General features: G+C 57.0%; 1 protein-coding gene across 2 annotated transcripts; it reads right to left on the reverse strand.

Annotated features, from left to right (window-relative positions):
- Positions 1 to 396: 396 nt before the first annotated feature.
- On the reverse strand, positions 397 to 11,397 carry PBXIP1 (PBX homeobox interacting protein 1). 2 transcript variants are annotated; one of them, XM_068540916.1, is made up of 11 exons: positions 11,330 to 11,397; positions 8,896 to 8,982; positions 7,015 to 7,141; positions 6,696 to 6,760; positions 6,457 to 6,622; positions 4,566 to 4,799; positions 4,414 to 4,437; positions 4,017 to 4,099; positions 3,801 to 3,932; positions 1,964 to 3,192; positions 397 to 1,447 (listed from the first exon to the last, which is right to left on the reverse strand). In XM_068540916.1, the coding sequence occupies exons 2-11, from the start codon at positions 8,944 to 8,946 to the stop codon at positions 1,366 to 1,368; spliced, it is 2,193 nt and encodes a 730-aa protein (XP_068397017.1). In that variant the 5' UTR covers positions 8,947 to 8,982; positions 11,330 to 11,397; the 3' UTR covers positions 397 to 1,365. The 2 variants fall into 2 exon arrangements, with proteins under 2 accessions (XP_068397017.1, XP_068397018.1); XM_068540917.1 differs by lacking the exon at positions 4,414 to 4,437.
- Between the last annotated feature and the right edge of the window lie 793 nt (positions 11,398 to 12,190).

Below are 12,190 nucleotides of genomic sequence, written 5' to 3' on the forward strand. Positions count from 1 at the left end.
CCCCCTCAGCTTTATTAACACACTCCCCTGACCTGGCCTGAAGTCACACCATCATTCTGTCCCGTACACTCCCAAGGGGCTTTCCAGGCCAATCAAGAATCCCAGTCAGGAAGGACTTCCTAAAGAGAAGCCCAGGGGATTCTGGGTCTTCCTGGGAGAGCTAGCCAGAGAGCCGGCCCAAGTCAGTGTGGGGGGGGTGTCCAAGATTTGGGGTTCTAAGTAGTGAGGGAGGTGATGTCTGGAGCAAATGTGGAGCCAAGGCGCCACCTAGTGGTTCCCTCACCTCCCCAATCCTGGGGGAGGTGTGGGGGGGTGGGTCGGGGGTCCCCTTCTCCTCCCTCCTCCACACCCTGAAGGGAGTGAAATCACTTTTGAGTGCCAAATACAAGACAGGTATTTGGTTTACATTGCTTTATTTAATCTCTTCTCCAGCCCCTCAGTCTCCTTTTCTGAGGATTAGAAACCCAAGTCTCCCAGGGATTAATTTGCCCAAAATCACTCAAACTGGATTTGAGCCCAAGGCCCAGACTCCAAAACCCATTCGCATATTTCTACATCTCCTAGGGGTGCAGCCAAGGCAGCTGTGAGCAAAATGGGGAGCTCCAGCCCAGAGGGCCTGAGGTTTGCTGCGAGGGTGAGGTGACTGGGAGAGGAGTATATGGGAGAAGGTGAGTACCAGTGCCTACAAGGCGGTGGGTGTGGATGTCCCTTGTGCTTAGAAACAGCCCCAAGTGACAGAGCCTCCACCCAATGTCACAGCTCCAACAGCATTTTATTGGGATCTGAGTCTACAGTTCACGTGGGGAGGTGAGCAGCAAGGCTTAAAAGGGGGTTTTAACCCCCTGGGGATAGCTCCTTCCAAATCTAACAAAACGCCAGGGGAAGCCCTCATGCTGGGCCCCCAGCCAGGCAGGCTAGTCAAATCCCAGGGGGCCCGGGTCAGTGCGTGCAGCCAAGGGGCCCACTCCCCCCCCCCACCCCCCCCTGAGACACACACACACACACACACACACACACACACACACACACAAGAGGAGGAAAGCTCTCTGGCTTCAGAATCAGAATTGCCCCCACCCCGCCCCCACCTCCACCCCACCCCCCAAAAAACAGGCTTCTCTCCCATCCCCCCTTCACACAGGCGTGACACAATCAGGCTGCAAGAGTCACGGCCCCAGGGCCCTGAGCATTTGCATACATTTGCATAGATAGCAAGGCAGGTCCAGCTAAGACCTTTTTCTAGCAAAAGTGGTTTCAGTGCGGGGCTGGGTGATTTCCGCTCTCCTCGGTGAAGGATATCCAAGGACACCAAACGAGCCAAGGGAGGTGGCAGTTTAACGGTTCCCAGGGGACAGACAGCACGGGGCCTCAGCCCTGGCGCTGGTGGCTGTGTTCCTCCCTGGGCCCCACAACTCTGGGGTTCCGCCAGTGTTTGTCCTTCTTCCCAGACCTGTGGAGAGGCATGGTGGGGGGCAGTAAGAGGCCTTTAGACAACAACGCCACATCCACATGATAAGAAGGCGCTCCCTGAGGAGAGGGGACCCTGCTCCTCTTAAGACAGGCGACACAGGCAGTCACCATCAATCATACGGGGGGGAGGGGAGTGTGGCCAGACCTGGTGTCCCAGGATGAAGGCCCCAGCTGGGCAGGCGGGAAGGTGGGAAGCAATCTCTCTTGCAGGTATGGGCAGGACAGGGTAACTCGGGAGGAAAAATCCCCCCAGCCCAAAAGGGGACTCCCCGGGACCACTCTGGGGTGAGCACAGGCAGCTTCCTGCCCTCAAGGGAAGACAAGAAAAGTACTGGCTAGGGGGGAGGGGAGACCTAAAAGCAGAGATAAAACCTCAAATTGAAGAACACCCCGCCACCCCGCCCCAGCTCAGGGCCCTGGCTCCTTCACACCCCCTACCATCACCTCCTGCCTCCTGCTCTGTCCCACTGACCCAACTCCCCAACAGCTTGCCCACCTCTTCTTCAGTGCTTTGTCTCCAAAGAAGTGGCTGAAGATGAAGTCCTCAAAGTCATCCACCTCATCGTCATCACCTGTCTGTCTCACTGCCACCTCCTCCAGGCTGTCCTCCAAGGCATCTACAAAGTCCCGGAAGCGGAGGCGGTCGTGGCGGAAGATACCGTCCTCACCAAAGTAAGCAGGAGAAAGGGGTAGCTCCTCGGTCAGTTGCCCGGCCCAGGGCAGCCGCGCCAGGTACGTCCTCAGCAGAGAGGCCAGCTCCTGTTGCCGCACAGGGGCCAGCTCCATGCCAAAGAAGGCCAGGCCCTCCTGGCGGGCACACTCGTGCACGCCCGAGCAGCCCTGGGGTGCCTGGTACTTGTGCCTCAACAGCTCTGCCCAGAGTGGCAGGGGGTCATGCCTGTCTTTAGCCCCCTCCTTCCACTGAGGGTGTTTCTGCCTTTCTCTGGAGGAGTGGGGGCTCCCACTTTTCCTGGGGGGCTCCTTAGAACCCTGTCGTTTGCCATCCTTCTTGCTGGCCCACTCCACCCTTGGCTTGCCCTCCTTCCACCTCCCCGCCAGCTCCCTGTCCTCCTCACCCCCCCAGCTCTTCTTCTTTTCCCGGCCAGATTCCTCCTTCTTATGTTTCCAGTGGTCAGTCTTCCGGTCCCTCTGCCCATCCCACCACTTTTCCTTTCCACTCCACTCCCTGGAACTCTGGAAGTGAGGCTCCTGATGCCAGGCCTCTGAGGCATTGGCAGGGACCCCAGGGCGCTGGCCCCAGTTCTCCAGGCCCCGCAGCTTCTGGGCCAGCCTGTGACCCACCTCAGCCAGGCCAGCATGGGCTGGGTCCCCTCGGCCCGCATCCCTCAAGCTCTGCTCCAGGTCCTGCTGCACAGACCCCAGCAGCCGCCGCTGCCTCTCCAACTCTTGCCTTAATGCCTGGGCCTCAGCCTCTAGCTGTTTCTTCTGCTCCAGGAAGCCAGGGCTTGCCACCTGCCCCCTTGGGCCTTGCTCCTTGGTGACCTTGCCAGCCCGCAGGCCTCTGCCCCCATAGAGACACACCCCATCTGTGCCCCGGACACAGTCAGCCTCCAGGCCCTGGAGCTGGGCCCGCAGCTGCTGCAGCTCTAACTCCAGGGCCCGCTGGGAGGCCTCGCCCTGCTGTAGGGCCCCTCGGAGCCGGGCATTCTCCTCTTCCAGCCCTTTGGGTTGACGCATCAGGCTCTGAAGCTCTTCCTTCTGGGCCTGGAATGGGAATAGGGATGGAGAGCACAAGGAGGAGTCAAGGACGGCCCCAGTGCCTTCTACCCTGATTCCATTCCATCATAGACTTTATGGCCTGGGAAACTCAGAGGATTTGGTTCTCAGCCCCTGCCCCATCTGCACCCTTCACCAGACCCTGGGATCCCCAAATTCCATCACAGGCCTCAGCTTCTATGTCCTTTTTAAGCACACACTTCTCCGATTCACCAAAAGATAGCCAAGATGTGGCTGTCGTTGCCCAATTTCCACCTCCCATACCAAGAGCAGACATTACTAATTGATCTCAGTACTTCTTTCCCATTGAGCCTTGGCATGTTCTTCAAATCCTTCTCCACACAATGCTCCAGGCGGACCATGCCAATCAAGCAGAGGTGGCATGCCACGTGAAGCAGGTATGCCAGTCCTGGCCTAACCCTTAGCATGCAGGACATGAACAGAGAATTGAGAAGATGACTTCACTATAGTGGGAAAGGGAGGGGATCAAGGTGTGTGGGTGAACACAGGAAACTTCTTTTGGGGGAGGACACTAGGACAGACAGACACCTGGCCTAGGGAGGGTGTCTAGCCCACCCCCTCCTGCTTGTGCCCACCTGCAGCTGGGCCTGCAGCAGCCGGATATCCTGGTTCTCCTTGGCCAGCTTGTCCAGCAGAAGGGCCATGTTCTGCAGGCTAGGAACACTGTCAGGGGGTGCTGAGGTCTGCAGCTGCTGCTTTAGCCCATCCTAAGGGCAAAGGAGCCAGTCACCCCCGCAGCCCTGAACCTCCCCCACCAGGCCCCTCACACCAATGCAGAGTGTCACACATGCCTGCCCATCCTCCTCAGCCTCCAGCATCTCAGTATCCGAGCCGGTATCTGGGAAGACCTGCAGGTCCGCTTCCTCCACGGGCCCTGTGGGAAAGTGAAATCCTGAAACTGGCCCCAAGGCACACAGAGCCCTCTCCTACCCCCCCCCACCCCCCCACCCCCCCCCACCTCCCCCCCACACACACAGTCACCCTCCTGCCCTGGACCTGCCCTATGGCTGACAGTCCAGCGAGGTAAAGGGTCAAGGGTCACCCTGAATAGCTGACAAGACCTATAACTGAGCAAAAAAGGTACAGCCCCCAGCATCCCTACTCCTGACCCAGAGAATTGCCCCCATCAGCCTCCTTCAGGGCTGGAAGGGGACAGACATGAACCAGTCAGGGCCTGTCCTCACTCACCACTTTCAGCCTCTGAGAGACCACCTGAAATGGAGACAGAGGAGTCTGGGCAGGCCCTCAGAGGAGGGGGTGGAATGGAGTGAAAGTGCGGCAGGAGGGCAGAAGGGGCCAGAGTGGAGGCTTAAGGCCTCATCAGGAGAGGGACCACTCACCGGAGAAGAGGAGGATCCCCAGGCCCAGCAGAACCAGGGCCCCGAGGAGACACATGTTGAGGGAGATGCCCAGCTCCCTGCCCGCACCCTCAGCCCCGGTCTGGTCCTCCACACCCAGGGGGGCCACAGGCTGAGGAGTGCTGGGCTCCCGGCCCCGCCGTCTCCGCAGACCCTCCACGTCCATGTCGGTGTCGTCCTCACTGCTGGAGCAGTGGGCTTCCTCCCTGATCCAAGCTGGAGGAAGGGATGGGGACAGGGCAGTAAAGCAATGGAAGCGATGGGACATACAGAGAGACGGGAAACAGAAGCAAACATGAGAGGCCCCCAGCCCTGACCACAGAGGGGGCACGTGGTGACCCTGCCCACATCTGCCAGGGCATCAGTGACCACCCCCGCCCAGTCTGGAGGCGGGAGACCAGTCCTCTCTTTTATTTTTTGAATTTTTGAATTTTATTTTATTTATTTTTTATACAGCAGGTTCTTATTAGTTATCTATTTTATACATATTAGTGTATATATGTCAATCCCAATCTCCCAATTCATCCCACCACCACCCCACCACCCCACTTTGCCCCCTTGGTGTCCATACGTTTGTTCTCTACATCTGGGGGGAGACCAGTCCTTTCAATCTGCAAACTGCAAGAGCAGCTTTCACCCTAAAAGTGCACTCCTTCCTCCCACACGTGCCTCACGTGGAGCACCCTGCCGGCTCTGGGTTCTGCCCGAACCCCAGCCACTCCTTCCCAATGCCTCCGCTCAGTCCCTGGCTCTTCCCGGTCCTAGAGGCAGAGGTCCCCCTGGCACCATTTCTGCTTTTCTGCTCTTCTCACCGTACACACAGTCACCTGCTATCTCACCCACCCCGCTGGCTTCCCCGCAGAGCAGATGAGTCCCTCATCAGTCACTCCCAACCTGGCCTCCCTGGAGCTCCAGGCGTGGACGTCTGACTGCCTCCTGGCCACTCCCACCTGGGTGTTCCTGGGGACCAAACACTCAACACACTGCCCTCCAAACTGGTTCTCTTCTGGTGTTCCCCCACTGCAGGGCAAGACGCCACTGCTCCCACCTAGCCAACCTCAGCCCTCCCTCTTCACCCCACACGCAGACAGTTCGACAATTCGACACCTAAACATCTCAACGTCACTCGCCTTGTATCTGCCTCAGTTCAGGTCTTCCTCGGCTTTGTCAGTTGCCCCCTAAATGGCCCCAGCCCCCGGCCTCCCCCTCCACCCTGTCACCCCTCAACAGAGATGGACTCATACACTCCTCTGCCACCAGCGTTGGACACAGCCTCCTCAGCACAGGACAGGGGGCCCCCCATCCCTTTGTTGATGCTGCAGCCTTGGCCTGGAATGTTCTCTTCTTCCTACCCTACCGACTAAAATCCTACTCTTTGCTCAAGGCTCCACTCAAATGACACCTCCAGTATGCCCCTTTCCCCACCTGTCCCCGCCTCTCCCTTCCCCTCGACCTGTCCCGTGACTGACCACCCTCCCCCTCCTTTTTTGCACCCCTCATAGGTCTGACTTGCATCTGGGCTCAGTCTAGTCCACCTCTTACATAGGCCATGAAGCCAACCTCCTTCCCCAGAGCTGACACACGGAAGGGACTCAGGGAATGAGAGTTGAATCTAGAGGCAAGAAAAGAGGAGGCCCCACGGCAGAGACGAAAGAGTCGACCAGACCTAGGCCCTGCCACTTACCGGCTGTGTGACTTAACCTGAGCCTCAGTGTCCCCAGGGGTGGTGGTGAGGTTTCACTGATACAATTTAAAGAGGGCACCAAGCTGCTAAGTCCTAGGGCCTGGCCCAGAGCTGTGCTCAGTAGCGATATCTACTCCCACTCCCACACCTAGAAGGATCGTGACAGGGGGAGACAAGGAGAACTCTCACCTGTCTGGGGGGATGAGGGCAGGCTGTTGGGGGGACCCTGATCCTCCAGGTCCTGTGTGTCCGGTCCCAGAGCTACCGCCTCGGGGGTCTCCTCCAAGTCTCCCTGGGCCTCTGTGTCTCCTGGGCCAGGGGGCTCCATTCCACGATCATCACCTTCCAGGACACCCTGATGCAGACACAGCCGTGAGCAGCTCCCGGCTCCCCCCATTTCCTACCCTTCCCCCAGTGAAGGTCCTCACCTTGGCCTCAGTCTCCTCTGGCAGAATGGGCCTGGACTGGGAGCTCTCACTCTGGAACAGGGTCTCTGTGGCGGGAGAAAAGGCTAAGGAGAAACACCACTACCCCCCAACGGAATGTGCTACACGGCCCTCTGTCTCCCACAGGCCCCAACCAGGTTGGAAGGGGCAGGAGAAAGCCAAGGTGGAATGAGGGAAGGTTTTAAATTGAGATTAATGCCAGAAATAAGACCAACCAGCCTCCCTCTCCCTGAGGAAACTGGGAAACACCAGAACATGGAGGAGAAGTGGCTGCACCCCACCCTCAGTAGGGCCCTGTTACCTTCTCCATCCAAGGTCCCAGCTAACTCCTCAGCAGCTGCCTTGGAGGGGCTCCAAGGGGCCTGGGGAGCTCTCTCAGATTCTGCGTCCATCCTGGATTCAGGGCCCAGGGTCTCCACAGGCAGGTTCTGGGGGATGGGGCACAAGCAGAAGGGCTGCTCCAGAGGAAGGACAGCAGGACGAAACCAAGGGGTGCTCTACTGGGGTGCCTGGGACCAGCCGCACTGCTCAGGGACCTCAACCCACATCTCACAAAAATATAATACACTCAGTAGTGGGCTGCTCCAAAGTGGGGAGGGGGCGGGGGTCAGCTGGCACTGCAGCATCTCAGCTTGACGCCGTGTTCGGCCATTCCCTAACCTCACTTGCTGCTCTGAGAACTTTCGGAGGCCAAGTTTCTGTTAAATGAAGAAGCACCACTGGACCAAGGCGGTGGACTACTGTACAAACCTGGCGCCCCCTACGTCCCCATAGAAGCCGGCTAGAGCCTGGGTCTCCCTCCCAACAAGTGACCAACTCAATTATTGGTTGGAAGGTGGGAGGATGGCAAGAGAACAAAGTCCCCTGGATGCCTAAGGATCACGGTCCCGACCGCCGCAGTCTTCCCCACAGTTGCCCTCACAACGGGCCACCCACTCTAGTTACATCTTCCAAGCTTTTCTGGCCTTTCTCCCCTTCCCACACACCCCTCTTCCAGGAGCTGACAGAAGCCTGACTCACCCCAGCCACAGCCAGCCTGTCTCCCAAGGTGCTCTCGGCCCGGCCGTCCAGCCACGGCCTCTCCTTTCTCCGCCTACGCCCCCCTTGACAGGCCACCACCCGCTCATCCCATCCATGGCTCCCGCTATCCTTCCAAGAATAATTCTTGACCTTAGTATGTTTCTTTACAATTTTCAAGTCACTTTTTTCTCACGGCCCCCCCTACCAGGCAAGACTCACAACTCCCCTTTTACAGGGGAGGACAGAGAGGTGAAACGACTGGCCCAAGGTCCCCCAGCTGTCAGCAAAGGCACCTCAACAGGGGGCCAGGGCTCTGGCTGGGAGCATGGTGTCCGTCCCCTCTGCCGGCCAGCCCTAGTCCATGGGTCCTGCCCCAGCATCATCCTGAGGGCAGCTCCCTCACCCCCAACTGGTCTCCTCAAGGCCACTCAAACCCGACGCCTCCAACTCAAGCTCCTCACCTTCTTCCCTCCCTGCGGTACGAACATACCAAGCCCTTGACAAACCTTCTCCAGACACTCAGCCCCCCAATCCCGCTGGCCCCCTTCTCAGTGGCTTCAGGGCACAGCAGTCTACTGGGCTCCTGCTCCACCAACTACAACCTGGATTGCAGGACCTTCAAAACGCTCTCCCCCGGTTCCCGCCCAGCCCACACAGTGGCTGCCCCCTCTGCCCAAGGCAGTGATGGTCCTGACTCCCTCCAACTCAGAGCCCTTCCACGATTTCCCATCAAAGAGGAGGCCCAAATGCCTGAGCCGGGCCCTTCAGGCCTCTTCTGGAGGTTCCCAGGCTCTGGCCCAACCTCACTTCAACACCGTCTGACCCATGTCTCCACCTCCTCCAACGGACCTCCTTGGTCTCCCCCAACATGGCTCTCCCATTGTTACCTCAGAACCTTTGCTCATGCTGGTCTCCCCACCAGAATTTCTTCCCTGCTTCTCACAGTTTACCCCAGCAATTTCCTTCTTTCAAGGCATGGTCCAAGTCCCAACACCTGACTCCTGGGGCCTGATGGCCTTCTCCCTGCCACTACAGTTCCTCTCACAGCCAGCAGGAGGTGATGCACATGATCACCAAGACCAAGGAAGGGGACAGACCCAGCAAGCAGCCCAGCCCTGCAGGAACCCCCATTCCTTGTGGCTCCCAGGCCTGCTTTTCCTACCTCTGAGCCGGCAAGCACCCAGCTATTGTCCGAGTCTGGGCAGGAGGCCATAGTTGCTGAGGTCCCCAAGGCTACTGAGGCTGCCACCTGCAGAGAAAGCCTTTCTTAAGGACCCCAGCTCCCTTCAGGGGAGGCAGGATAGAGACAGCAGCCTGGATGGGGTTCCAAGGTTTAAGGGCTGGGAAGCCACTTCCACAACCAGCCTGGTTCCAGTCTTCTGACCCCAACACCTCAACTCTTCTGGGCAGTATTTGCCTTTCAAATCAGAATGTACCAACAGCCACAGTGAAGCCTGCCGAAAGAGCCCTTGGTAAACTGGGAAACGGAACTGACCTTGAAAGGTCAGAGAAGCATAGGGCTGGAAGGGCTTTGGGAAAACTCCAGGCCAACTCTCTCATGTTATAGTCAGGGAAAATGAAGGGAAATGAAGGCCAGAAAATTGGCTGACTTGACTTGTCAACGATGAACAGCTAAAAAGAGTGAGGAACAACCCAGCCCTCCCTTCACCTCCCCAGCCTCCCCCATAATCACCACCTTCTTCCCCAGGGCCTAGAAAAGAAGACTCAATGGCCTCCTTCACCCCCAAGTCACCCACCCATCACCCACCATAAGTCCTTGCTATGGTCTAGTTCAGGGGTCTTGCACACTGGCTGCACAATGGAATCACCTAAGATTCTGATACAACTGTGTTCAAGGGTCAGGCTCAGGCAAGGATTTTTTTAAAATCTCCCAAATGACTCTCATCTGCAGCCAGGGTTGAGAACAACTGACATAGCTTAGATCCACCTGAATGTACCTTTAGTAAATCTCTTTGTCACTCTCACTCTCCATTCTAAGTTGTTTCCCTTCTTAGTAAACTCCAGAATTTCATCTTAGGGAACTTGAAGGTGACTGGCAAAAGGGATTTATGGCAGCCATCATGTATAAAGCACTTTACAGTTTGCAAAGCATGGGCAAAAATCAGGGTTGTGGTCCTATCCCCTGCTAATCTGCTCTGACTTGGCCGGGTGGGCATGGGAAGTTACTCCAGCTTCCAAAGCCTGACACAAGGCAGGATAAGAAGAGAGGGACCTACCCCTCCATCCATGGCCTAGACTATTCACCCAGGCTGGCAATTGGGACCCGGCATAAAGGTGGAGGGATAGAGGAGCTGACCCCCTCGAATCTCGGATTGTGATCCTTTAGAGGAGACTACATGACTGCTTGTTGACGGGCTAGAAAGGTGGCAAGTGGAAAAGGACTCTGAAAGGAAACCCTGGGAAAAGGAAGTGAGGCTGGGGTAGAAGTGTGGCAGTTCTACATTGGGAAACCACCACACTTCCCCCTTCTGTTTGAGCTAGTGTGAGTCCTACATGGTGCCCTAAAAACCTCCTGTGGCCCTTGCCAATCAAGATCCAAGCCCAGGACAGATGAAGGACCCCTCACAGCATCCCCCAATACCCATGCCTCCCAGACACATGCACCCATCCCACAAGGAGACAGGAGAATGCCTGCAGTGACTTCCCCACACCACGTCCAACAGGACACCCCTGGCCGGTTTCTACAGGCATCCACAGAACCATCACTGTGCTGCCTTAGGGTCTCAGGCCCCAAGCCCGCCATTCTGTCATCATCTCCCCATCCCCAGTTGCTATGTGTGACTCTTAACAGGTGGTGGCAGGAAGGAAGTAGCAGCAGCTTGGTCTGAAGTCCCTGTTTATCCCTGGCTGTGTACAGCCTGCTCAGGTCCTCCAGAACCAGGCACCATGGCAACCAGGGTGATGTCAGACACACTGTTTCCATGGAAACCAGCAACGGTATTTGGGTCAACAAGACAAACACTTCTGAGACCCAAACAGAAGACAGTCTGTTCCAAACCCTGGTTGGTATCTCTCTCTTGGTTGGGTTCACCCAGCATTCCAAAAGATCTCCCAGTCCTCTCAAGCCAGCATCTCACCGCCTTATTAGGAAGTTCCTTCTGCTGTTTAATCTCCACCCTTCCCTGCTATTTTCAGATCTCTTTCTTCTCATCAACCTCTTGGAAGAAAACCCACCTCCACCCCCTCCTCACTACTCCCTCTCTTTTCATTCAGGCAGGATTCAACATAACGTCCTGTAAGGACTGTCAGGGACTTGTGCTGTTTCTAAAAGGCAGCTAAAGGGGGAGCTCTCCCTCTCTGTACAAAGCTGGGAAGTCTCATCCAGCTAATTTCAACCCCTCTAAGAGTTGTTCCCCCAAACCTCTAACGCAAAGGACCTAGGACTTGTCTGGGGGACCCAGAGCAAGTTTCTGTTTTGGAAACGGCCGCCCATGATCCCCCTTCCGCCGGCCCAGAAGTAACAAACAGCTCTGCAGATCCTCGGTGGAGCCCAACCCTTCAGAGTTCTGCCCTTCCTCTCCTCCATCCTTCCTCTCTTATGGATCTCTATGGCCCCTTCCCCGCTACAGCATTACCTGACCCAGCTCTTGCTTCCGTCTTCAGCTGAACTTGTTGCTGGCTCTCCAGCTTTACAGCCCCGAGAAAGGAAGGTCATGTGACTGGGGACTGGCCAATGGAAAGTCAAGTTCCCTGAGGGGGCGGAAACTTTTGGCCAATAACAGCTAAACTTGAGAGCCAGGGGAGGGGAGGGGGGTACCTGCAGAGCCCCTAAACCTGGGCTTACCTCCCGGTGGGACACTGGACTTCCAGCAAACTGAATCCTGGGTCACCTTCCCTCCTTTCCCAGTGTCTAAACAATTTCTGCAGGGAAGACCCAAAACTGAAAGGCAAGGGGTGACATCTCCAGGACCAGGGGCCAGGTTGGTTCCAGGACAGAGACAGCTGCAGGATGGGGGAGGGGAGAGTGGCAAATTATGGGTTGGAAATAGCCCTCCTGCCACTCTCCTTACCCTGCTCCGGTGCGGATTAAGGATGCCGCTGTTTTTTTTAAAGGGGGATGGGGGGCTGAAAAGCATCCAAAAACGAAGTCTGCTAGACCAAGGCAGCCCCTTCCCCCACCCCTGGAGCTACGCTCGACCCCTAACCCAAACAACTCGGGAGTGGGAGTGCGGGCGCTAACCCCAGAAGCTGTAAAGGCAGTTGTCTCCCTGAAGCCTTGGAGTCAAAGCTCCTGCTTGGCTCCAAGCCTGGCCCAGGAACGTGCTCAGAAAGGAAACTTGTTTCTCGCAGCAGGGAAACAAGGGGAGAGGTGGAGCCAAGAGGCCTCCATGGGCCCTGCGGCTTGTACGAGGGTCAGCTCAGGGGCCTGAGTCTTTCTGCCATTCCCACCTCCAGGGACCGTGAGGGATACATATCCTCACGCCACAACCATCCTG

Source organism: Eschrichtius robustus, chromosome 3 (genome assembly GCF_028021215.1).
Source record: "Eschrichtius robustus isolate mEscRob2 chromosome 3, mEscRob2.pri, whole genome shotgun sequence".
In the NCBI taxonomy this organism is placed as follows: domain Eukaryota; kingdom Metazoa; phylum Chordata; class Mammalia; order Artiodactyla; family Eschrichtiidae; genus Eschrichtius; species Eschrichtius robustus.